Raw genomic sequence first — 26,986 nt, 5'->3', positions numbered from 1 at the left:
TTTGGGCACTGGGACTGAAGAAGGACATATTAGAGCTTCAGTGGGGACAAAGGTGGGCAACTAAAGTAATAAATGAAATGGGCTACAATACCCAGAAAGGTGATCAAATTGGAGTTATTTAGTTTAGTAAAAAGACAGCTGAGGGGCGACCTAATAACTATGTAAAGATATATCAGGGGACAATACAGAGATCTATCGCATCATCTATTATACCCAGGATTGTAATAGGAGGGTGCTCTAATAACTATGTATAGATATATCAGGAGTCAGTACAGAGATATCTCCCATCATCTACTATACCCAGGACTGTAACAAGGGGGCACTCTAATAACTAAGTATAGCTATATCAGGACAATACAGAGATCTACGTCTAGAGGAAAGAAAATTTCTACACAATATAGAAAGGGGTTCTTTACTGTAAGAGCAGTGAGCTTAAGGAACTCTCTGCCTGAGGACATAACGATGATAGCAAATTCGATAAGATAGTTCAAGAGGGGCCTGGACGTCTTTCTTAAGCGATACAATTTTATATGTTATAATCACTTAACAACTTCAGGAGGGTTGGTGATCCAGGGATTATTCTGATTGCCAGATTGAAGTCAGGAATTATTTTTTTCTTACCCTTAATTGAGGGAAATTGGCTTCTACCTCATGAGGATTTTTTGTGTTCCTCTGGATCATTTTTCACTGGAAAAGAGCCAAAAATGAAATACCTGATAAGGTACAGAGGAGGCAGAATCGCCATAAGACCGGCACAATAGCCGTAGGGTAGGCACAGTGGCCGTAGAACCTCATAATATGCAGCAAGCCAGACTATAAACCAGAGGAGCTAAATTGTCCACTGCAGACTTATATACAGACTCAGTGAATGGGTGGCTGCATATAAGTTTGCAGTGGACAATTTAGCTCCTCGCTGCATATTGTTAGGTTCTACGGCCATTGTGTACCTGCTTAGCGGCGATCGTGCCTGTTCTGCACTTTATAAGGTAATGCATTTTTTGCTCTTTTCGAGTGAAATATGTTTTTGTGTTCCCTCTCTGCTCTGTGTTTTTTTGTCGTTTTTGTTTTTTTTCCCTCTGGATCATTGGCTGAACTAGATGGACATATGTCTTTTTTCTGCCTTACATACTCTGTTAGGGCCCGTTCAGACGAGCATGTTTTCGCGCGCATATACACGCGCACAAAACTGCGCTCCTATATAAAACTATGGAGTTCCTATGAAGTGTTCACATGGGCATGTTTTTAGTGCGTGCGAATGCGCGCAGCAACAACTAAAGGACATGCGTACCAGTTTGCTCCGTACTGTGCTGCTCTTAACATTGGCTCCTATGGGACACGCTGCACGCGCGTCCGGTCGTGTGAACGACCCAATAGACAGCAATGTAAAATTTTTTTTTTTTATGCTAAAGCTAAATGCTTTTGTGTCTTTCCCTTGGATTAAAGCACTCCATGTTGTGTTCCGGATGTGTTTGGTTGTAAACACCAATAAACGATGTGCAGCCTGTTATATAAAGGAAGAAATTTAGTAATCCAAAGTTCGCTGGGGTGCGAAAAATCGTGTGTCTAACAACTACCAATACTTAAAATACTGCCGCCGTGTATATTGGCTGGGATGCTGATACAGCTCAAGGTATGAAGCGCATCCACATGCGCTCCATGCAGCCAACATCACATTTGCTAATACGCATATGTAAAGCACGGACCTTCGTTCACGCGCATTTTTGCACGCACGTTCAAACGCGCGCATTAGCGCATACGCTCGTCTGAACGGGCCCTTACTATGTAGAATTGTACTTTTTTTGGTCACAGTGTCTCTAAGAAAAAATATAATAAAAAGCGATCAACAAGTCATATGTACTCCAAAATGGTACCAATAGAAACTATGCCTCACAAAAAAGAGCCCTCACTCAACTAAGTCGATGGAAAAATAAAAAAAGTTGTGGCTGCCTGAAGATGGCGGAAGAAAATAATTTAATTTTTTAAGATAGTTTATTTTTTAAATGTATTACAGCAAAGAAAGACCTTAATAAATGTAGTATCATAGTAATCGTACTGACCCATAGAATGATGCTGTGTGTATGCTAGAAAAACAAGACCAGCCCAAAGATGGCAAAATTTCAGTTTTTTTTTCTCAATTCCACTCTACTTTGAATTTTTTTTACTTTTTCAGTACATTATGTACATTATATAGTAGAATTGAAAAATACACAGAAAAAAATGCAAAAAAACAAGCCCTCAGACATCTACGTTGATGGATAAAAAAAAAGAGTTATAATTTTTTGAAAATGAGGAGGAAAACTGAAAATGAAAAAAAGGGCAAAGCCCTATGGTGTAAACCACATCATTCCTTCACTGTCATCACAAGTTCACAAATGTCCTTGCTTTTGTAATCATGCCTGCAGCTGTATTGGCTCTATTCCTAGCTTATGTACTGGATGTGTCAAAATACAGTTTTATAATGCTGTGCATACAGATGATAAATTCTATTTTCTTACATAAAAATCTAAATAAGTAAAATCAGTTGAACATATTAATTTCATAATGTTCTAAGTACCGTATATACCAGCGTATAAGGCGACCCCCCAACTTTCACCTTATACGCCAGGAATACAGCGGAGCAAAAAAAAATCATTACTCACCTTCCCCGGCGTTCTGCGGCGCTGCTGCAGGATGTCGCTCCCTCCTGGTCCCCGGCAGAGCATTGCTTTCTGGACGCTGAAGGCACGTGTTTTTTAGCCAATCACAGGCATTCAATGATGTCATTGAATGGCTGTGATTGGCTGACGGCGTGTGTTAGCCAATCACAGTATTAGCTTTCTGGAGGCGGGGATTTCAAGCCCCGCATTCAGAAAGCAATGCTCTGCCGGGGACCAGGAGGGAGCGACAGCCTGCAGCAGCGCCGCAGAACGCGGGGGGAGGTGAGTAATGCTTTTTTTTTTTTTGACACTTTCTTTTTTTTTCTATTACCGGCGTATAAGACGACCCCCGACTTCAGAGCAGATTTTTGGGGGTTCAAAAGTCGTCTTATACGCCGGTATATACGGTAGTCTGTCTGAGAAAGAGAAATTAAGTATATTTACCTTCCACTTTATCCATGTTCTCTTGATGACAGAAGCTGCCATGTGCATCTTTGCAATGTGTTTCCTTGTAAGCCAGCTTCTGATAGCTAGAAGAATGTGGAAAAGTAATAAAGAAGCGTATGAAAAATATCATCACCTAAATGACTGAAGTAATAGCCTATTACTCCATCACTTTACCTGCTTGCATAGTCGTGGCTGCCCTCATTTGTCTAGCCAGTTTGTTATCTCTGTATCGCCTCCAACAACGTTGAATAATTAATGCTCTCTCAGAAAGCACCAATGCCCTTTGTTTTTCAAGTATTGCTACCTTAAAAATATTAACATTTTTGTAATAAACAAGTCTTTTCAAACACAATAACAAAATGCCTTAAAGGGGTTGTCCCGCGCCGAAACGGGTTTTTTTTTTTTTCAACCCCCCCCCCCGTTCGGCGCGAGACAACCCCGATGCAGGGACGTACAGACAGCTTACCGGAGCGCTTACCTTGATCCCCGCGCTCCGGTGACTTCTATACTTACCTGTGAAGATGGCCGCCGGGAACCTCTTGCTTCGTGGACCGCAGCTCTTCTGTGCGGTCCACTGCCGATTCCAGCCTCCTGATTGGCTGGAATCGGCACGTGACGGGGCGGAGCTACACGGAGCCGCTCTCTGTCACGAGCGGCTCCATAGAAGAACACAGAAGACCCGGACTGCGCAAGCGCGGCTAATTTGGCCATCGGAGGCCAAAAATTAGTCGGCTCCATGGAGACGAGGACGCTAGCAACGGAGCAGGTAAGTAAAAAACTTTTTATAACTTCTGTATGGCTCATAATTAATGCACAATGTATATTACAAAGTGCATTATTATGGCCATACAGAAGTGTATAGACCCACTTGCTGCCTCGGGACAACCCCTTTAATATAACAGAAGATATTTGGTATCTTACCATAAAGTGCGTCAGAAATACTTTTGTTGCACCGCAGTGTGCCAATATATTACTTGATGTATTCACTTTGGCCAAACCAACCTGTAGAATGCTTTGTGACCTAACGTGTAACTCATAGTTCTCCACAACTAGAGAAGGACCTGCAAGCAGGAAGGAGTGCTCTGATCAATTGATGCACTATCAAACCAGAAACTGCAATTATATTTTAGGATAAGTTGACAAATACTAGTATGCTGTTCAATGCAAAAGTCAAAAATCTTTCCATTCCATGATTTGGCTAGTGTTTAGGCACATCACCCCTGTGAATGAGTTAAAATCACCACAAAAACACTAACAATAATATGCTAAGTGCATAATCACAAATAAAGTGAAAATACATTTATTTATTGCCAGTCATAAAAAAATCAGGGCTCCTGCACACTGGCGATTGCAATATCGCTAAGGTTTTTTAACGCAAATGTCAATAGGACTTTCTAATGTTAAAAGTGCACCTCACAAAAATTGCTAGTTTGTGCTTTGTGTGATGCGTTTTTAACATTAGAAAGTCCCACAAGGGTCAATGTTTTAACCAATATCTCTTGTATTGCAGCTAATACTCCTAACAATGTGGTGCCTGAGGAAAGGATACTGGTCTCTGTTCTTCCAATTCCCCCAATTAGGTTTTTTTAGTGACTACGGGAGGCCTGAGGGCAAATTTCCCTTGGACCTCCTGGACTCGCCCTAAAGTGAAGTTAGCACCACTTTTGCAATTTTCTTTCATGTTTTTTTTCTTTTTCTTCTCCTGTACCTGGATAAGCTGAGTGCTGCTTCAGCATCTTTCTATTTTTCCACCTGGGCAGTTTTAGATCGGAACTGTACCTGAGCCTACCCTAGGGAAGCTCCCGGGAAGCTAGAACTTCTAGAACTTGATGATGATAATATGAATGTTTTACAAGACTACCTGTGAAAGACTTTCATTAAAAGGTTTTTCATTTACAAATTGTCATAATCCAGCAAGAGAAAATAAGCAATAATGTAATCAAACAATTGCTAACTTTAGGCTTCATCCACACAGAAAAATGCTGAGCAGAAGGCGGGTCGGACTGCAACAACTATTCCAGACAATGTGATCTACCAATCTACCAGTTCAAAAGAGGATACGCCTGGAGACCCGACTAATGGGTGCAGACCGTGTCACACTGGGATCAATAAAATTCATTCTCGGGGTCCACTGTACAGCTACCTATGTGTGTGATAACTTTCTGTAACAAGCTATTGTTCTCTTGTCTTTACACAGCAAAACACATTGTAAAGCAACTGAAAAGGTGAAAAAACTGCGACTCAAAAAGTTTTGACAGTGCATTATGATTATCGCTCAGATTATCCCTGAATTGTGCAAAACTAAAGATGGTCATTCAGTGTAAACACTGCTGGTGACTGAATGATGAACGAGAATATCTTCACTTATTATTCGTCAGTTTAGGCCGACATAAAAATCGAATGACAATCTGTCTGCATAAAGTATCAATGTTATCTATGGACGACGGCCTGAACGATTACCGCACAAACGCTAAATGACTGCGGGCACCCAAGTGGCCAACAATCACCCTTTTTGAAAGAACCCCAAGTCTCATGTTAAACTCTGCTACATATGCACATGCAAATATCTGACCTCCTTTCACAAATTCCCAGGCACAGCCACCTCCGTATACTTCAATGGAAAGGTGGATTGGTAAGGATTAGAGATGAGCGAACGTACTCGTCCAAGCTTGATACTCGTTCGAGTATTAGCGTGTTCGAGATGCTCGTTACTAGAGGCGAGCACCACGCGATGTTCGAGTTACTTTCACTTTCATCTCTGAGACGTTAGCGCGCTTTTCTGGCCAATAGAAAGACAGGGAAGGCATTACAACTTCCCCCTGCGACGTTCAAGCCCTATACCACCCCCCTGCAGTGACTGGCTGGCGAGATCAGGTGTCACCCAAGTATATAAATCGGCCCCTCCTGCGGCTCGCCACAGATGCATTCTGACTGAGATCAGGGAAAGTGCTGCTGATGCCGGAGCTGCTATAGGGAGAGTGTTAGGATTGATTTTAGGCTTCAAGAACCCCAACAGTCCTTCTTAGGGCCACATCTGACCGTGTGCAGTACTGTTGAGGCTGCTTTTTGCAGTGTTGCACTTTTTTTTTTGTTTATCGGCCATGCAGAGCATTGCGTCCAGAGCATTGCGTCCTGCAGTAATTTTACATAGTCCACGGCCAGTAGTGGTGGTGAGGCAGGGACAGTAAAAGACATATCCAGTCTATATAGGCAGTGGGCTTTTCCAAAATAATTTGGGAAAAAAAATCTATTTGGGCTGCCTGTGACCGTCCTAACTATACTGCGTCTCTGCTGGGGGTAGTTGTCCTAATTTATACGCAGCCAGATAAGCGTTACAGCAGGCTTGCGCAAAATTCTTTCCTGCCTCTGCGTTGCCTCTTACATCACCACTGTCATCCTGTCCAGAGTGAAACAGTCTGCAGTAATTTTACATAGTCCACGGCCAGTAGTGGTGGTGAGGCAGGGACAGTGAAAGACATATCCAGTCTATAGAGGCAGTGGGCTTTTCCAAAAAAATTTGGGAAAAAAAATCTATTTGGGCTGCCTGTGACCGTCCTGATTGTACTGCGTCTCTGCTGGGGGTAGTTGTCCTAATTCATACGCAGCCAGCTAAGTGTTACAACAGGCTTGCGCAAAATTCTTTCCTGCCTCTGCTGTGCGTTCCGTAAGCGAAGTCAGCCTCCAACCACAGGCCAATAAGCGGCACATTTAATTACAGCGTTCTGTTTCTGCACTACTGGTAATACAGCATGCTCAGGGGTAGGGGTAGGCCTAGAGGACGTGGACGAGGACGCGGAGGCCCAAGTCAGGGTGTGGGCACAGGCCGAGCTCCTGATCCAGGTGTATCGCAGCCGACTGCTGCGGGATTAGGAGAGAGGCACGTTTCTGGCGTCCCCACATTCATCTCACAATTAATGGGTCCACGTGGTAGACCTTTATTAGAAAATGAGCAGTGTGAGCAGGTCCTGTCGTGGATGGCAGAAAGTGCATCCAGCAATCTATCGACCACCCAGAATTCTGCGCCGTCCACTGCTGCAACTCTGAATCCTCTGGCTGCTGCTCCTCCTTCCTCCCAGCCTCCTCACTCCATTACAATGACACATTCTGAGGAGCAGGCACACTCCCAGGAACTGTTCTCGGGCCCCTGCCCAGAATGGGCAGCAATGGTTCCGAATACTCTCCCAGTGGAGGAGTTTGTCGTGACCGATGCCCAACCTTTGGAAAGTTCCCGGGGGCCGGGGGATGAGGCTGGGGACTTCCGGCAACTGTCTCAAGAGCTTTCAGTGAGGACGATGACGATGAGACACAGTTGTCTATCACTCAGGTAGTAGTAATTGGAGTAAGTCCGAGGGAGGAGTGCACAGAGGAGTAGGAAGAGCAGCAGGACGATGAGGTGACTGACCCCACCTGGTTTGCTACGCCTACTGAGGAGAGGTCTTCAGAGGGGGAGGCAAGTGCAGCAGCAGGGCAGGTTGGAAGAGGCAGTGCGGTGGCCAGGGGTAGAGGCAGGGCCAGACCGAATAATCCACCAACTGTTTCCCAAAGCGCCCCCTCGCGCCATGCCACCCTGCAGAGGCCGAGGTGCTCAAAGGTCTGGCAGTTTTTCACTGAGAGTGCAGACGACCGACGAACAGTGGTGTACAACCTTTGTCGTGCCAAGATCAGCCGGGGAGCCACCACCACCAGCCTCACCACCACCAGCATGCGCAGACATATGATGGGCAAGCACCCCACAAGGTGGGACGAAGGCCGTTCACCGCCTCCGGTTTGCACCGCTGCCTCTACCCCTGTGCCCCAACCTGCCACTGAGATCCAACCCTCCTCTCAGGACACAGGCACTACGGTCTCCTGGCCTGCACCCACACCCTCACCTCCGCTGTCCTCGGCCCCATCCACCAATGTCTCTCAGCGCACCGTCCAGCCGTCGCTAGCGCAAGTGTTGGAACGCAAGCGCAAGTACGCCGCCACGCACCCGCACGCTCAAGCGTTAAACGTGCACATAGCCAAATTTATCAGCCTGGAGATGCTGCCGTATAGGGTTGTGGAAACGGAGGCTTTCAAAGGTACGATGGCGGCGGCGGCCCCGCGCTACTCAGTTCCCAGTCGCCACTACTTTTCCCGATGTGCCGTCCCAGCCCTGCACGACCACGTCTCCCGCAACATTGTACGCGCCCTCACCAACGTGGTTACTGCCAAGGTCCACTTAACAACGGACACGTGGACAAGCACAGGTGGGCAGGGCCACTATATCTCCATGACGGCACATTGGGTGAATTTAGTGGAGGCTGGGACAGAGTCAGAGCCTGGGACCGCTCACGTCCTACCCACCCCCAGAATTGCAGGCCCCAGCTCGGTGGTGGTATCTGCGGCGGTGTATGCTTCCTCCACTAAACCACCCTCCTCCTCCTCCTACGCAACCTCTGTCTCGCAATCAAGATGTGTCAGCAGCAGCACGTTGCCAGCAGTCGGTGTCACGCGGCACGGCAGCACAGCGGTGGGCAAGCGTCAGCAGGCCGTGCTGAAACTACTCAGCTTAGGAGACAAGAGGCACACGGCCCACGAACTGCTGCAGGGTCTGACAGAGCAGACCGACCGCTGGCTTGCGCCGCTGAGCCTCCAACCGGGCATGGTCGTGTGTGACAACGGCCGTAACCTGGTGGCGGCTCTGCAGCTCGGCAGCCTCACGCACGTGCCATGCCTGGCCCACGTCTTTAATTTGGTGGTTTAGCGCTTTCTGAAAAGCTACCCACGCTTGTCAGACCTGCTCGGAAAGGTGCGCCGGGTCAGCGCACATTTCCGCAAGTCCAACACGGACGCTGCCACCCTGCGGACCCTGCAACATCGGTTTAATCTGCCAGTGCACCGACTGCTGTGCGACGTGGCCAGGCTCTATGAGCAGCGTAGAGCTATAGTGGAATACTAACTCCAACATGGGCGGCGTAGTGGGAGTCAGCCTCCTCAATTCTTTACAGAAGAGTGGGCCTGGTTGGCAGACATCTGCCAGGTCCTTGGAAACTTTGAGGAGTCTACCCAGATGGTGAGCGGCGATGCTGCAATCATTAGCGTCACCATTCCTCTGCTATGCCTCTTGAGAAGTTCCCTGCAAAGCATAAAGGCAGACGCTTTGCGCTCGGAAACGGAAGCGGGGGAAGACAGTATGTCGCTGGATAGTCAGAGCACCCTCATGTCTATATCTCAGCGCGTTTTAGAGGAGAAGGATGAGGGGGAGGAGCATGAGGAGGAGGGGGAAGAGACAGCTTGGCCCACTGCTGAGGGTACCCATGCTGCTTGCCTGTCATCCTTTCAGCATGTATGGCCTGAGGAGGAGGAGGAGGATCCTGAAAGTGATCTTCCTAGTGAGGACAGCCATGTGTTGCGTTCAGGTACCCTGGCACACATGGCTGACTTCATGTTAGGATGCCTTTCTCGTGACCCTCGCATTCTGGCCACTACGGATTACTGGGTGTACACACTGCTCGACCCACGGTATAAGGAGAACCTTTCCATACCCGAAGAGGAAAGGGGTTCAAGAGTGATGCTATACCACAGGACCCTGGCGGACAAACTGATGGTAAAATTCCCATCCGACAGCACTAGTGGCAGAAGGCGCAGTTCCGAGGGCCAGGTAGCAGGGGAGGCGCGGAGGTCAGGCAGCATGTACAGCACAGGCAGGGGAACACTCTCCAAGGCCTTTGACAGCTTTATGGCCCCCCAGCAAGACTGTGTCACCGCTCCCCAGTCAAGGCTGAGTCGGCGGGAGCACTGTAAAAGGATGGTGAGGGAGTACGTAGCCGATCGCACGACCGTCCTCCGTGACGCCTCTGCCCCCTACAACTACTGGGTGTCGAAGCTGGACACGTGGCCTGAACTCGCGCTGTATGCCCTGGAGGTGCTTGCTTGTCCTGCGGCTAGTGTCTTGTCAGAGAGAATGTTTAGTGCAGCTGGGGGAATCATCACGGATAAGCGTACCCGCCTGTCAACTGACAGTGCCGACAGGCTTACACTCATAAAGATGAACAAAGCCTGGATTTCCCCAGACTTCTCTTCTCCACCAGCGGATAGCAGCGGTACCTAAACAATACGTAGGCTGCACCCGCGGATGGAAGCATTGTTCTCTATCACCATCAAAAACGGGGACCTTTTAGCTTCATCAATCTGTGTATAATATTCCTCCTCCTCCTCCTGAAACCTCCCGTAATCACGCGGAATGGGCAATTTTTCTTAGGCCCACAAGGCTCAGTCATATTACTTTTGTAAACAATGTTTATACGTTTCAATTCTCATTAAAGCGTTGAAACTTGCACCTGAACCAATTTTTATTTTAACTGGGCTGCCTACAGGCCTAGTTACAAATTAAGCCACATTAACCAAAGCGATTAATGGGTTTCACCTGCCCTCTTGGTTGGGCATGGGCAATTTTTCTGAGGTAGATTAGTACTGTTGGTACACCAATTTCTTTGGGCCCTCGCCTACAGTGTAATCCTACTAATTTTTATGGGCTTCGCCTGCACTCATGCTACAGCAAGGGTGTGTGGGGTTGGCCTACACTTTTGCTACATAAATGTAACTGGGGCCTTGTCTATACTGCAACTAATGAAATGTGAAAGAGACTGTTATCTCCTTAAACTGCTGCAACGGGAATGTTACTGTGGCCTGTCTTGACTGCTACTACTACTGAAATGGAACTAAGACTGTGCTCCCCCTATACTGCTGCTAGTGATATGTTACTGGGGCCTGTCTTGACTGCTACTATTACTGAAATGGAACTAATACTGTGCTCCCCCTATACTGCTGCTAGTGATATGTTACTGGGGCCTGTCCCTAATGCTTCCGCTAAAATGTTACTAATTCTGGGCTCTGCCTATACCGCTGCTAATGCTATGTCACTGGGGTGTGGAAACGGAGGCTTCCCAAAGACATGATGGCGGCGAGACCATTTCCCACCAACGCGGTTACTGTTAAGGTGCATATAACCACGGACACGTGGAGAGGACACGTAGTGCCTCAAAAACATCCCCCTCCTCCTCCAACAATGAAAACATTCTTGGCAAATACCTTTGCATTGGTCCGTCTGGTGGCAGTCCAAGAATTTCACCTTTAACGACACAACAAGAGAGCCCCCCCACCATTCCCCCGCCACGGCCCACTTAATCATGGCCACATTCTGAAAACCAACTAAATAAAACCGCGCTACTAGGTCCGCAGTCGCGACCACATTCCCACCAACGCGGTTACTATTAAGGTACATATTACCAGTCTGACTGGGGCATGCACTGTGGGCCGAAGCCCACCTGTATTGTATCTGACGTTAGCTCTGCTGAGCAGGGCACTGCAATGGGATACATTTATGTACCGCCGATGGGTTCCAGGGAGCCACCCATGCTGTGGGTCTACAGGGACTTCACATTACGGATTTGTACCTGCCAGTGTCTATGTATTAAAAACCCCGGTCAGACTGGGGCATGCAGTGTGGGCCGAAGCCCACCTGCATTTAATCTGATGTTACCTCAGCTGTGCTGGGCACTGCAATGGGATTTGTTTATGTACCGCCGGTGGGTTCCAGGGAGCCACCCATGCTTTGGGTTCACACGGACTTCACATTAGGGAGTTGTACCTGCCTGTGTCTACTTATAAAAAAAAACCCAGTCTGAATGGGGCATGCAGTGTGGGCCGAAGCCCACCTGCGTTTAATCTGACATTACCTCAGCAGTGCTGGGCAATGCAATGGGATTTATTTATGTAACGCCTGTGGCTTCCTGGGACCCACCCATGCTGTCGGTCCACACGGAGTTGTACCTGCCTGTGTCTACTTATAAAGAACCCCAGTCTGACTGGGGCATGCAGTGTGGGCCGAAGCCCACATATATTTAGTCTGACGTTAGCTCTACTATCCGGGGCACTGCATTGGGACAAACTACAGGAGCAATACAGCGCTAATGAGACGTGCACAGCTACGCTAGCATTGGCGTCCGCTGTAGGCCCGCGATTGCTGAGGGTTTGTGCAGAGGCCTATGTCCTGGGTGCAGTGAAAGTCCGCTTCCAGCCTAGGATTGCTGAATCTGTGGGCCAAGGCCTATGCCGTGGGCGCGGTGCAAGTCTGCCATGTTTGGTCGCTCAGATCAATTTTTTGTTCATGTCTTGGGTTTCCTAGGACCCACCTATGCTGTTGGTGCAAACTTAGTTCCCATTGCGGTGTTTGACCTGTCTGGCACAAAGGCACTGACTGACCTGGGTAGGGGGCAGAGCGCTGATGGCTTTCCACTTGCAGTGTGGATTGAGCTATGCGACACCTTAATAGAATGAATACTGTGGGGCACATGGATTCCCCATTGCTATGCCCACGTTTGCAGCTCCTGACGGAGGTGGCACAGGATTGGAGTTCTCATTGCTTCTGTACAGCATTGTGGGCTATCGCCCCGCCCCTTTTAAAGAGGGTCGCTGCCTGGCCCTGCCAATCCTCTGCAGTGTGTGCCTCCGGTTCCTCCTCATGGCAGACGCACTTATAAATAGACATGAGGGTGGTGTGGCTATGAGGCCAGCGTGTGGCATGAGGGCAGCTGAAGGCTGCGCAGGGACACTTTAGTGTGCGCTGTGGACACTGGGTCGTGCGGGGGGGGGGGGGGGTTGGGCAGCATGTAACCAAGGAGAAGTGGCAGCGGAGTGTCATGCAGGCAGTGATTGTGCTTTGTTGGAGGTAGTGTGGTGCTTAGCTAAGGTATGCCTTGCAAATGAGGGTTTTTCAGAAGTAAAAATTGTTGGGAGGAAGGGGGGGCACTCTTGCAGCTATTGTGGCTTAATAGTGGGACCTGGGAACTTGAGATGCAGCCCAACATGTAGCCCCTCGCCTGCCCTATCTGTGTCGTTCCCATCACTTTCTTGAATTTCCCAGTTTTTCACAAATGAAAACTTTAGCAAGCATCGGCGATATACAAAAATGCTTGAGTCGCCCATTGACTTCAATGGGGTTCGTTACTCGAAACAAACCCTCGAGCATCGCGTAAAGTTCGACTCGAGTAACGAGCACCCGAGCATTTTGGTGCTCGCTCATCTCTAAAGATGAACCAATACATATTAGCCTCTAATAAGACTCCCTACCTAGTATTTAAGGCTCTGCTGTGATGTCACAAGGAAGTCTGGATTTGAGAACCTTTATGTCTCCTAAACTTATTTATGTTGACACTGAATAAATCTCTGTTCACTTCCTATATCCCTGGGTATCGTATCCCTGCTATAGCATTACATCATACTGCATTCTGACAGGCAGTCTATCAAGCCACCGCACGGGGATGGCTTGATAGGGATTCTGCCATGACAGCCCCGGGGCCTTTCAGAAGACTGCTGGCTGCCATTACACCCGAAAGGCTCCCATGATCTCATCGCGGGGTGGGGTGGGGGTGGGCATACAGGACCCCCAAACATCGTTCGGGGTATTCAAATACCACTGTCAGATTAGACAGGGGCATTTAAAGGGTTAACAGTCCAGATTGGCCATTCGTCCGAACGAGGCTGTTGCCCACAGGTGTCAGCTGTAATAAACAGCTGACATGCGTGATGTATGGAGGGAGATAACAGCGCTATTTGCCTCTATACACATCCTGTGATGGCAGGATGTAAAAACACTATAGGGCGGACACTAAGGGGCTAAGTCCTTTAGACTGGGATATATATATAGTGAGACACTGAAGGCGATAATAATAGATGGTTGGTATGTTCCACCTCAGGGCAGATTTTTTTTGGGGAATGGATGGCAGGCTTGGTAGTGGGGCTGTCCATTTCACTGCCTCCACTCCAGGTCTTATTAGGGGGAGTCAAGCTCCCCATGTGCAGAGGCTGTGTAATTTCCTAGCCCATAAAGTCTGCAGCTATGCAGACAGGGAAGAGGCCGGGTGCAGCTAGATGCTGGAAGCTGCTGGTCTCATGGAACGCCTTATCCCTTACCAAGAAACAAACTAGACTCTTGTATAAGCGTGTGGCTTTCGTGCGGCTGCAGCGAGCCGTCCGTATAGTCAGGAACGGACTCTGAATAGAAAGTGCTGGATAAGCAGGATTTTGTTTTATGCCTGAAGTTAAGGCTGTATTTTGTTTATTTTTATGCTTTCTAATAAACACAAGCCAAGCCTGTATGGACTTTATATGCGGTTGTGGTCTGTGACTGCCGCTCGCATTACAACCCCGCGCTCTACCTGAGCTATCTCCCCAACTATATATATATATAGTAAGCAGTTCTTTCAGAGGTGGGGCAGCAAAGACACACTGGACTCAAAAATAAATAAAACTCTCAGTTTTATTTTTAGGATCAACTCCATGAAACACAGCAAGTGCACCACGCAGGGTGCTCAGGTCCATGCATTAAGCTGCTGCTTCCTCCTCGGCTTGACAGACCCTGACCTCCTGGGAGCTGCAGCCTTTTATGCCTCAGTGACGAGGTCAGTGCCTGCAGCTGAGGTTCCTGAGAACCAGGGTGAAGTTGTGGACTGGATCTCCACCCCGTGCAGACTAAGAGCCTGGGAGGGAGATATACCCCATCCACAACTTTACCCTTTAACTGCCTACATATCCCCCCCTCCTCTTCTCCAGACCGGAGGGCTGGGCCTTTTTGTTGGCCAGACAATGAACCCTAGACAAGGCATCAGCATTACCTTGTGATTTGCCTGGCCTATATTCAAGGGTAAACTTGAAATTCTGGAGCTAGAGAAACCATCTCGCCACCCTCGCATTCTTTTCCTTATTTTGCTTCATCCAGGTGAAGGGGGCATGGTCTGACACTAACTTGAACTCTCTTCCCAAGAGATAGTATCTCAATGTTTCCAGTGCCCATTTTACTGCTAGACATTCACGTTCCACTATGGCGTAATTCTCCTCCGCAGGAGATAGCTTCCAGCTTAAATACAATACTGGATGTTCTTCTCCATTTATGGACTGGAACAACACTGCACCCAACCCTACACTAGAAGCATCTGTTTGCACAATAAACTCTTTTGAGAAGTCGGCCATTATCAACACTGGCTGTTGGCAAAGGGCTGACTAAGTTTTGAAAGGCCTGCTCGGCCTCGGCTGTCAATGCCACCATTACCAACTTGTCCCCTTTCGTCAACTCCGTAAGTGGTGCTGCAATGGAGGCAAAGTTAGGCACAAACCTACGGTAGTACCCGGTCATTCCTAAAAAAGCTCTGACCTGTTTTTTTGTCAAAGGTCTAGGCCATGCCTCTATGGCTTCTACTTTGTTGACCTGAGGTTTAACAAGGCCATGGCCAATAACACAGCCAAGGTACTTGGCTTCCTCCAGGGCTACTGCACATTTTCCAGGGTTTAAGATTAAACCAGCCCCTTTTATGGTATCCATGACCGACTGTACCTTCCCCAAGGTGATTCTCCCAGTCGGTACTAAAGATTACGACATCGTCTACGTATGCGGCAGAATAGTTACGGTGAGATGTCAAAATCCGATCCATTAACCTTTGGAAAGTAGTAGGTGCGCCATGTAACCCAAATGGCATGTCTTTGTACTGGAATCGAGAAGGCCGTTTTCTCTTTGTCCTGGTCAGTCAGAGGTATTTGCCAGTAAGGTCAAGGGTGATCATATATCTGACAATACCCAATCTCTCAATTAACTCATCAACCCTGGGCATGGGATACGCATTAAACTTGGAGATTTCGTTTTATTTCTTGAAGTCATTACAAAACCTCCAAATACCGTCCGGTTTGGGAACTAACACAATGGGGCTTGACCACTCACTTTTTGATTCCTCTATCACCCCCAGTTCCAGCATGCGCTTAACTTCGTCAGAAACCGCTTCCCTACGGGCTTCTGGAATCCTATGGTTTACCTTCATCCCGGGTTCAGTTATGATATCATGTTTTATGATGTGTGTACAACCTGGCAGGTCAGAGAACTTGTCTGTTTGTTTGCAGGAACTCTTTTGCCTCCTGCCGTTGGCACACCGAGAGGGCCTCACCTACTCTAACATTGGGCAGGGTGGGCTGCTGCCCCCCCCCCCTCCTGATGCTTGAGGTAGCCAAAGCTTCTCTATCCTTCCAGAGTTTTATGAAATTTACATGTTACACTTGATACGGCTTCCTTTTTCCCGGCTGGTGCACTCTATAGTTTACGTCACCTACCTTCTCAACGATTTTGTAGGGACCCACCTAGCGAGAAATTTACTCTCTAGAGTAGGTACCAAGATGAGAACCCGGTCACCGGGACTAAAAATTCTCACCCTGGCAGAATGACTGTACACTCTGCTTTGGGCCTCCTGTGCCCTCTGCAAGTGGGCATTACCGTGCTAATGAGATCCTGCATCTGAGCCCCGTGCTCTATGACGCTCCTATAGGAAGTCTGCTCGGCCTGCCAGGTTTCTCTAGCTATGTCCAGCAACTCTCTGGGGTGTCGACCATATAGCAACTCAAATGGCTAGAAACCTGTGGTACTTCCCGTATGGAAAACATGAGATAAGGTAGCAGGCGGTCCCAGTCTCGACCATCTTTCTCTGCTACCCGCTTTAGCATTTGCTTCAGGGTCTTATTGAACCTCTCTACCAACCCATCTGTCTGCGGGTGGTATACTGAGGTTCGTATGTGATCAATTTTAAAGAGCTGACACAATTCTTTCGTTACTTTGGACATGAACGGGGTCCCTTGGTCCGTGAGGACTTCCTTGGGAAGACCTATTCTGGAGAACATAAGGGACAATTCCCGTGCAATGTTTTTGGCAGTACGGCTTCTCAAAGGAATGGCCTCAGGGTACCAAGTGACATAATCTAACACGACCAAAATGTATTGATGTCCTCTAGCCGACTTGACTAGGGGACCCACTAAATCCATTCTAATTCTCTCAAAGGGGACCTCTATAATCAGGAGAGGCACCAAAGGACTGCGGAAGTGCGACACAGGTGCGGTGCTCTGACAGGTGGGGTACAACTCACAGTACTCTTTTATGTCCTTGTACACCCCTGGCCAGAAGAACCTTTGAAGAATTCTACCCTTCATTTTATCAGTTCCTAAATGTCCCCCTAATACATGATTATGTGCCAAGTCTAGGACCTTGCGCCTGTACGACATTGGCATGACCAATTGTTCCACCACTTTCTCGATGATTTTTGTTACTTTAAACAACAAGTTGTTATTCATGGCAAAATGGGGGAACCGTTGGTCAAAATCCGGTTCTTGTAACACACCATTTATTATCACGACATTTTCTTTTGCATTAACTAGAGTGGGGTCCCTTAACTGGGCGGTCCCAAAGTTCTCAGGCGCATCCTCCAGATCGGACACATCCTGAACCAAGGGGTGAACCTCCTCTTCCACATCATCTCCAAGACCTGTAAAGGAAAGCTTACATCTCCTGGTTCAAAGTCCACATTTACTCCGCTATCCTGCGGAGGGGTAAGGTCAGCTGGGTTTGCGCCAGTCTCTTTAGAAGGGGTTATCATCTTCCCCCACAAGTCCCAGAACACAGGAAAATCACCTCCCAAAATTACACTGTGCATTAACCCTTTGACCACACCTACATCGTAGGTCACAGTTCCGACATGTGCCATAGGATATACCCTTGTGTCACCATGTATACACACCACACTGATGTGCTTACCTGGTAGGAAGCCCTCTGCTACCAGACTAGCATGCACTAAGGTGACCAGGCTCCCCGAGTCCTATAGCGCCTACACAGAATGGCGGTTTACACTTAACCAACACAGTTGCGGCTCAGTCTCTAGTCTCTGGGAGGTACCGCAACTAGGCCTTGCGAAAAGGGACCGGCGCTGAGCACCATTACACTCCATAGGCTCATTGTTTACGGGGCACTGAGCCAACACATGTCCAAACCCCTGACACCTCCAGCACCTCAAAGGCCCTGGTTTCCCCGGCTTAGGAGACTGGTTGGGGCTATCCGAGCCTTTCAACTCCAGTGGTGCCCTGTCTGGGGGCCCAACCTCCTTCCCGCCAGGCCACAGCTTCCCTCCGGCATCCGGTGGTCTCTTACCTCTTGCAGGTCTCAAACTCGTAATGGGGGTCTGGACGGAATGCACGTCCCGAAGTTTTCCGTCGCGGTGTAGCGGTCAACCAGTTCTACCAGCTGGTTAGCATCCTTAGGTCCCCCATGGCTGACCCAGAGCTGCAGGTCTGCCGGCAGGGCATGGGTATAATGGTCCACCACGACCTTGTCAACCATCTGGGCAGGTGTGCAAATGTCAGGCTCCAGCCATTTTTTAACCAGATGATACAGGTCAAACATCTGCGACCTGGCTGATTGGTCGGACGTGTAGCTCCAATTATGCACTCTTAAGGCCCGGACCGCTGCTGTAACCCCCAGCCAAGCCAGGATCTCTGCCTTTAATTGGGCGTAGTAGCTTACCTCGTGGACACTGATGTCATGGTATGCCTTCTGCGGTTCCGACGTGAGGAACGGTGCTAGAACCTCGACCCACTCATCCTTGGGGAGTTTCTCACGTTTGCTGGTCCTCTCAAACACCGTCAGATAGGCCTCAATGTCATCATTTGGCGTCATCTTTTACAGGAATTTTTGTACCGTTTCTCTAGGCCTGGCCGCCGTCAGAGTTCTGTCCCTCCTCAAAACAGGATGTTTTAGGAGGACATCCGTTAGCTGGTCCATCCTCACCAATAGCTCCTCCATGGCTGGGGTGGGCGCTTGCATCGCGAACGCTGGTTTCACCCAGGACATTCACCAGGTGCTTTGCCGTTGCCCTAAGCAGTCTGGATTGCTGCCCACATCCAAGCACCAATTGTAAGCAGTTCTTTCAGGGGTGGGGGCGGCAAAGACACACTGGACTCAAAGATAAATAAAACTTACTCTCAGTTTTATTTTTAGGATCAACTCCACACAACGAAAAACAGCAAGTGCACCACGCAGGGTGCTCAGGTCCATGCATTAAGCTTCTGCTTCCTCCTCAGCTTGACAGACCCTGACCTCCTGGGATCTCGTATGTGCAAGATTATTGTATTTACCTCCTAAGCGCCTTTCTCATGGGAAAGAGGGCTCAACTCTGATAAGGAGCTTTTCTGACCGCCTCCTTTGCATTCCTTAGACTAGCTACCATTTTGTATCTGTTTCATTTTGGGTATATAATCACTTTGTTACTAAGAATAAATTAGAAAATCATGTGATACCGCAAGAGATTAGTGTCTGTCTGCTTCTCTTGGCAAGCTCGTAACAACCTAATATACAACTAATTTGGAAAGAGACACAAGAGGGTTAAGGGTTAATTAGTCCCCCTATAACAACATCTTTTTAGCTATGGGAGCAGAGCTACCTTCACAAGCTCCGCTCCCCTGCACTTACACTGCTCTGCATGCTGTCAGATTTGCAGTCAATGTGTAAACAATCTCTGCCTGATGTTGGATTTACCTAAATTTTGTATGTGCACTTACGTGTATGTTGTAGGTATTATATATGCTTATCAGTTTGCTGAGGCAAAGCAGCATCATTTTTATTGGGTTGATCTTTACTTGCTGCTTTACTAGGTCTTGTGTGTTTGCATGGTCATAGTATATGCAGAGATATTTATAGAGGTGTATAGATCTTTATATATGCTCTATATACACTGTGACCATGTAAACACACAAGACCTGGTAAAGCAGCTAATAGAGATTATTTCCATAAAACCTATGATGTATTATCCCACATAATTCACATAATTGTTATACTAAATAAAATTCAGTAGTGATCAAGAGACTATATTTATAGTTACTGTGCATGTTTAATTAGCACAAGGCAAATAAAGGAAAATGACTTGGAAGAATTAGCAGGCAACGTTAGTTTAATGCTGCCTATTGTAGAAATCCCAAATCGCTCTGCACTTTTCTATCCGGTATAAAAAGACTAACACTGGCATAAACTATATGAGATGGAGACTATAGAGGTCTTTGCCTAATATATTTACCCATATAGTGCCATCCCGGTTCTATCCTGGTTTCAATCACCATGCATATTTTCTGCATGGAGGGTAGAAACAGGTCAATACAACATCAGGAAAGGCAGATATTGTGTACACACTGACTGCAGATCTGACAGCATGCAGAGCAGTGAGAGTGCAGGAAAGCGCCTTCTCTACAGCTTCGACAAGGTACAAAAGTTCAAGTTGCTAGAGAATTTGTACGCCTAATGCTGGAACTTAAAACAGTTTTAATTATAGTACATTACAAGGTTGATGAGATAGAAACAGGCTGTAGGATGGGCATAAATGATCTGAAAAATTAGTGTCCTTTTAACTTGTGGCTAAATTAGGCCTAAACATGCAATCTATTGTTATAAATACCATAAAGAGGAATACATACTGTGATTTCTTTGGCATGTAAAAGGATTTTAAAAGGTTAGCTGGGATTACATGCTCTAAATGATTTGTCAGTTTGGAAATTACCTTGCGATGTGTTTGCAAAGTTTTCTTTCAGTTTTTCTTCTTTTCTTATATTATGCTTAAAGGGTATAATCAACTCATAGCGCTTCACAAAGCTCTCAAAAGAAATCCTGTAGATGAAGCAAGATTGAAAAAATTAGTATTTTTCTTAGTATTGAGAGTCCAATAAATGTTAACAGAATCTCCAGGAAAGATTGACATTCAGGGTAAATGCACACAGCCTGCATTTATTGTAGAAATTTGCTGCACCAAAATTGCGAAAAATCCATAGGGAAAGTTGCACAAAATTGTGAAAACTTGTTTTTGTGGACTTTCCTGTACATTCTGCAAAGAAGAAAAGCAGTCAAAAGTCAATGGGTCTGAAATCTTCAATTGCTGATCGACAACTAGGACATCGCGAATTAAGAGTCAAATGTGAAAATCTACAACAAATAGAACATGAATTAACAAGTTGCGGATTTGAATTTTGAAATATAATCCCTACCCCAAAAATCATCCCTAGCTGTAGGAAAAAAAAAAGTTAACTCACCTAGAAGCGTTGTCCAGCTCTTCTCCATGTCCCTGGCAGTCTACTTCTGTATTCTGGTAGCTGGGGATTGAAAAATCTCAGCTTCCAGAAAGCGCTGCCTCTGATTGGCTGAGTGCTGTGACCAATCGGAGGCAGCGATCAGCCATTCATTGAATTGCTGAGATAGGGTGAACAAAAAAGTGCATTTCTGGCGTTCTTTTTTTTTTCTGACGACATTCACTGAGTAAATGTGTTATTTTGATAGATCGGACTTTTACAGACGTGACGATACCCAATATGTATTTTTGTTTTATGATTTAGATTACTTTCTTATATATATATCGCAAAAGGGGGGGTTGATTTAAATTTTTATTATTTTTTTATTTTTTATTTTACAATTAGTAAAACTTTATTAATTTTGCTTTCACTTTTTTTTAGTCCCGCTAGGAGTCAATAACTTGCGATGCTTTGATCGCTCCTGCAGTATGATGGCCCCCGGCTGCGATGACACCCACGCGATTCCCTGTCATGGGGGATTTAAAGGGTTAACAGCTCTGATCAGCCGAGTTGCTGATTAGAGCTGTTGCCGCCGAGTGTTGGCTGTAAGAAACAGCAGGTGCCCGTGGTCTATGATGGCTCTCTCCCTTCATACATACCCTAATGCTGCAGGACGTAAATGTACGCCTGGTGGCTTGGGTGATTTGGTCATCAATTGAGGTAGAATAGTAGCCCTGATTTAAAAATGTCCTTTTAAGATGGTATAGATGTTCCTCTCTGTCTGTTTGGTTGGAGCAGATCCAGCTGTATCTGGCTGTAGACAATGGACTCTTGATTTCTTCAAGAGGATTCTTGCATAACTGGGAAGTATGGAAGATCTGTAGCACAGATAACACTCTGGCGTAGTGACCCCCTAACACTAATTCAGAGACCATAAAACTGTCAAATCTTTATCAGTGGACTATTTAAGTATTTATTTTTTTCTCTCCTCATCCTGTTGTGGTATTCTTTTAAGTGCATATACACACACACACACACACATGCCTCTTCGGATCTATTTCATTGAGTTTGATCATGTCAGACCAATTTGATCAGCTTCTAAGATGAAGTAAGAACTGGATCTGGGAGAGTCAATTGATCTCGTACATCTAGATTTCTTTAAAGCATTTGACACCGTGCCGTATAATAGGCTGATGAGACAGCTTGGTCTGGTCAAAAATGTGTGTATCTGGGTAAGCAACTGCTTCAGAGACAGAAAGCAGAGGGTGGTAATAAATGTTTCCTACTCTGATTAGGCCACCGTTGCTAGTGGGGTGCCACAGGCCCCATTCTGTTCAATATATTTATATTGATAGAGGGACTGCACAGTAAAATATCAATATTTGCAGACGATACAAAATTATGCAAGATAATTAATGCAAAGGAGAACAATGTGCGGCTACAAACGAACCTAGATAAACTGGGGCTTGGGTAGAAAAATGGCAAAGAAAGTTCAATAGTGATAAATGTAAAGTTTTCTACATGGGCAGGAGAAACGGGTGAGGGATGAGAACATTATTCTTGCACTATATAAGGCACTTGTCAGGCCTCACATGGAATACTGTGTACAGTTCTTGACACAGGTGCTCAGGAAAGATGTTGCACTGCTCAAGGGGGTCAAAAGAAGGGCAACTAAATTAATAAACAGAATGGTAGGACTGGAATACCCAGAGAGGCTATCAAAATTGGGATTATTTACCCTGGAAAAAAGACGGCTAAGGGGCGATCAAATAACTATGTATAAATACATTAGGGGACAATAAAAGGATCTCTCTCATGATCTGTTTATACTCAGGACTGCAACGGTAAGAGGGCATTCCTCATGTCTAGAGAAAAACAGGTTTCATCACCAACATAGAAGGGGCTGCTTTACTGCAAGAGCAGTGAGACTGTGGAGCGCTCTGTTTGAAGTTGTGGTGATCTCAAAATCTATAGAGGAGTTTAAGAGGGAACTAGATGTCTTTCTAGAGCGCTATGATATTACAGGATATAGACATTAGGTGACTAGCAAGGTTGTTGATCTCAAACATTGATCCAGTGATTACTCTGGCTGCCATTATGGAGCCAGGACGGATTTTTTTTCCTACATTAGGAGCTAATTGGCTTGCTGTTTTCTTTTTTTTTTGCCTCTGGACCAACGAGGGGGGCTTAAAACAAGTTGAACTAGATGGACATTGTCTTCATTCAGCCTAACATACTATTGTTACTATGTTATGTTACTGCCAAACAAGTTTATTTCACCTCCCTCATCTCCTCACTATCCCACAACACCAAACCACTTTTTGACGCCTTCCACTCCCTCCTCAGCCCCAAAGAACAGGCCCCTCGTGATGGATCTCAGCTCTGGAGAGCTAGCCAACCACTTAAAAGAAAAAAAAATCAAAAACCTCCACAGAGAAATCTCCTAACATTGCACGGCTAGCCCTGATCCCTGTCTCTTCAGCACTGCAAGCATCAATCATTCACTATCTATACTAGAACCAACAACAGAGGACCAAATCTCCAGACTCTCCGCTGCTCGTCCCACCACCTTTGCAAGCAACTCTTCCCTCACACCTCCTCCAGTCCCTTTCCCTGGCTGTTATTACCCACCTTACTACCATCTTCAAACTCTCCCTAACTATGGAACTCCCCGCTTGAGGACATGGTGTTGGCAAATTTGATAAGAGTACAAGAGGGTCCTGTACGCTTTCCTTGAGTGTTATGATATTACATGTTATATCACTGATTACTTCAGAAGGGTCAGTTATCCAGGGATTATTCCGATTGCCAGATTGGAGTTGGGAAGGAATCCTTTCTCATTAAATGAGGAAAATTGGCTTCTACCTTGTTGGGGTTTTTTGTATTCCTTTGGATCAACATTTGGGGGTAATAGGCTGAACTAGATGTACATATGTTTTTTTGGCATAACATACTATATTACTAAAGACCCCATCTGCTTATGGGCCTCTCTAGCCACTCCCTAGGATAGGGAGAAAGTCGCTGCAGCCACTTTTCACATGGACTTTCCCAATTGTTTGGGGGTGGGGCTTAGCCTCTCACACTGTCCTTACATGGGGGCTGTTTTACACATTGGTGACACGCTGGCTGGATCACTGCTTCACTCACGGGTGCAGAGTTTTTTTCCCGACAATTGGATTGCCCTATCTCCTCCCTCTGCCTTGTAACTTGCAGAAGGTGGGCTTAGCACAGTTGTCATAGCTACTGAAAAGCAGCTCGGCCACTCAGCATAAAGTCATCCCTTCACCCTCTTTCACCACCACAGACAGAGAAAAATGACAAAATAATAAGTTAGGGCAAGACAATGGCCTGGAAGACTTTTGCTCCCAAATGTCCAGTGCTGAGCAAAGTACAAAAGGAAAAGAAAAATGTTTCTCAGTGCTCTGGGACTCGAGAAAATGGCAGACCGATGGTCTATAGGTTACAATAACCGTACTTCATTATATTAAATGCAACGCGCTACTTTCAACATATCTATATGCCTTCTTCAAGCATTTGATAATGCCCTAACATTATATATATATTCATATTCTAATTTCTTTTTTATTTTTGATCAGTCTAGGGATCTTTTCACCAAAGAAGAGATGATCGTCTTCCCTTGTTTCGTACTTTATAAATTTTAATTAGTGGTGCGACATTTAGCGAGAAAAAAAAACATTTCCATATAAACTCACAGGTATCTGATGGAGGAACTCACAAACACTACCCGGAATCTTCCATCCTGGACCTGCTTTAATCTCTAAAAAGCATTAAATGATTTTTTCCCAAATTATCCTTAGACCAGCATATGGCCAACATGTCCACCAACTTCATTGCATTTTTTCAGAGAGTTTAGTTGGGAGGGGACTGTGATGACTGCAACACACAGGCAGAGAAGGGGGTGAAAAAAGGGAAATGTGGAAACAAGAGAAATAAAATAGATGGCCCCATCCCCTTCCCTCTAATTATTATTTTACCAATATTATTTATTATTCTGTTCATTACATTTTTCTATATTCTTTCTAGTATTATTAACGTTTTTATAGTCACATCTTATTTCATTTACAAACTTGGGTTAATTGTCTGGACACAGAATATTGTATTATGCTAATCTTAATAACATTCTTATGCTGACCAAGCTTGCAGCTGTATTATTTATTCTTTATTCTTAATTATTATTATTAATATTTATTATTTATTATCTATTTATTGTGGACATTTTTACAGTTTTTTTTTAGCTAATTACTATGTAGTTTTCAGCTCTCAGCTGTCATTCAATAGCTGAGAGCTGCCTCTGATTGGTGAGGGCTGTGACCAATCAGAGGCAGCCCATTCAGCAGGCAGGGATTTTAAATCCCCGCCTGCTGAATACTACACAGAGCAGTTCAGGAGAACTCCCGGCCGGCCGCGGCTGAACTCCGACTGCAGGGCCAAGGTGAGTATAACTATTTTATTTTATTTTTTTTACACATTTTTGGATAGTTTTCAGGCAAGGGCTTATATTTTTAAGCCCTTCCCGAAAATTCATGCCGCGCTCGACGGCAGCCCATTGCTTTCAATGGAGCCGGCTGTATTGCCGGCTCCATTGAATTCAACGGGCGAACATCGTTTTTCTCTGCCACAGCACGATCTGCGATTCGTCGTGTCCTATAATTTATCGCATATACGCATAAAAAGCGGACATGTGACCGATCCCATTGCGAAGCAATGGTTCTATATATGCGCAGATCGAATGCGCATCCGCAAAACGTGGCAAAAAACGGTCGTCTGACCGAGGCCTTATTCATGAAGCATAAATGACATGATACATTTGTTCAGTGGGTCGGTAATACCAAAATTAATATATTTTTTTAGGTTTTTCCATCTTTGCAGAATAAAAACACTTTTCTGGAATTTATTATTTTTTCTACGTCGTTGTATTCAAAATCCCGTAACTTTTTCAGTTTTACATGTTTCTTTACATGCTAAAAGACAACTATCAGCGACTGCTTAATGAAAACTGCATGATATCAGTGTAGTTTCACACAACGATTATCGCTCAAAAGACGGCTTTTGAGCGAATTTTGAGCGATAATCGTTGTGTTTAAATGGGCTTTAGTGTTGTGTTAAGTACTGCCAGCCAAGATACAAACTTCCTTTCCATTAAGAGGTTAATTATTTGCTGAAACTGTACTACCACTTTAAGTCTAATACAAACACAGGTTTACCTGATTGGAAACCCAGCTGCACTAATATGAATGGTTTCCACAATGCCACATGCTTCTAGTTGATTGAGCACCTAAAACAAACAAATATATAATGTGTTAGGAAGAATGCCACTACGCACTTAATTTGAAGACCAATATGTTACCAGATTTTACAATCTATGTTAGATAACTACAATATAATGGTACTGACAGTTTTTATCATTATATTTGCGGGAAGTAGTATGGCTGCGGGTGACAGTGCCATTGTGGTTCACTTCTGAGAAGGAGGACAATCCGCCAGGTTGAATCTTATGTGGCGTCATGAATAGGCTGTAAGGCGGACCACATGTATCAGTGGAACTGGCACCATTTAGCAATGTGCTGGTATAATACTAAACAGCCCCTCCCCTCCAATATGTGGTAGGTGTGTGCGTGGTTTGTCATCAGTATATTGCAGTTATACTCCTCTATATAGCAGTTTGGCTGTCTGCCTGCTCAAGGATGTGGTGTGTATATCTGCCCTTGTTATTTTGTATCAGTATATCAGCATGTTTGGCCACTTGCAGTGATTTTTGAATCATGTCCTTTTTCTGTGATTTGCTTGTAATGTTAAAGTATAGACTTGCAAGAAAACCTGGACCGGGTAGTGAGCATTCGTATTTTTGCAAAATATTACCAATACCTTGTATTTATCATTATTTTTGCAACAAGCAGTCCGGCTTTAACCCTTTGCAATCCAATTTTAGATTCAGGGTTTCCTAGGGGGCTTTCTCTTTCTGCCATTCTACAATGGCGTCTTCTGCTGGCTAGAGCCAGTACTGCGGT

General features: G+C 45.8%; 1 protein-coding gene across 2 annotated transcripts in view; it reads right to left on the bottom strand.

Moving 5' to 3' along the window:
• Positions 1-26,986, bottom strand: part of MYO19 (myosin XIX) — a 343,753-nt gene that overhangs the window by 28,343 nt on the left and 288,424 nt on the right. The window contains exons 18-22 of one of the 2 annotated variants that reach the window (XM_066578554.1): positions 26,183-26,253; positions 20,456-20,562; positions 4,005-4,144; positions 3,258-3,387; positions 3,081-3,166 (exon numbers count right to left, since the gene is read on the bottom strand). In XM_066578554.1, coding sequence (XP_066434651.1) covers positions 3,081-3,166; positions 3,258-3,387; positions 4,005-4,144; positions 20,456-20,562; positions 26,183-26,253 — 534 coding nt within the window. Of the gene's footprint in view, positions 1-3,080; positions 3,167-3,257; positions 3,388-4,004; positions 4,145-20,455; positions 20,563-26,182; positions 26,254-26,986 lie in introns of those variants that run through there. The other variant, XR_010786633.1, reaches the window with a different exon arrangement.

This window comes from Eleutherodactylus coqui, chromosome 1, assembly GCF_035609145.1.
Source record: "Eleutherodactylus coqui strain aEleCoq1 chromosome 1, aEleCoq1.hap1, whole genome shotgun sequence".
NCBI lineage: Eukaryota > Metazoa > Chordata > Amphibia > Anura > Eleutherodactylidae > Eleutherodactylus > Eleutherodactylus coqui.
This window is presented reverse-complemented; position numbering and strand designations above follow the sequence as displayed.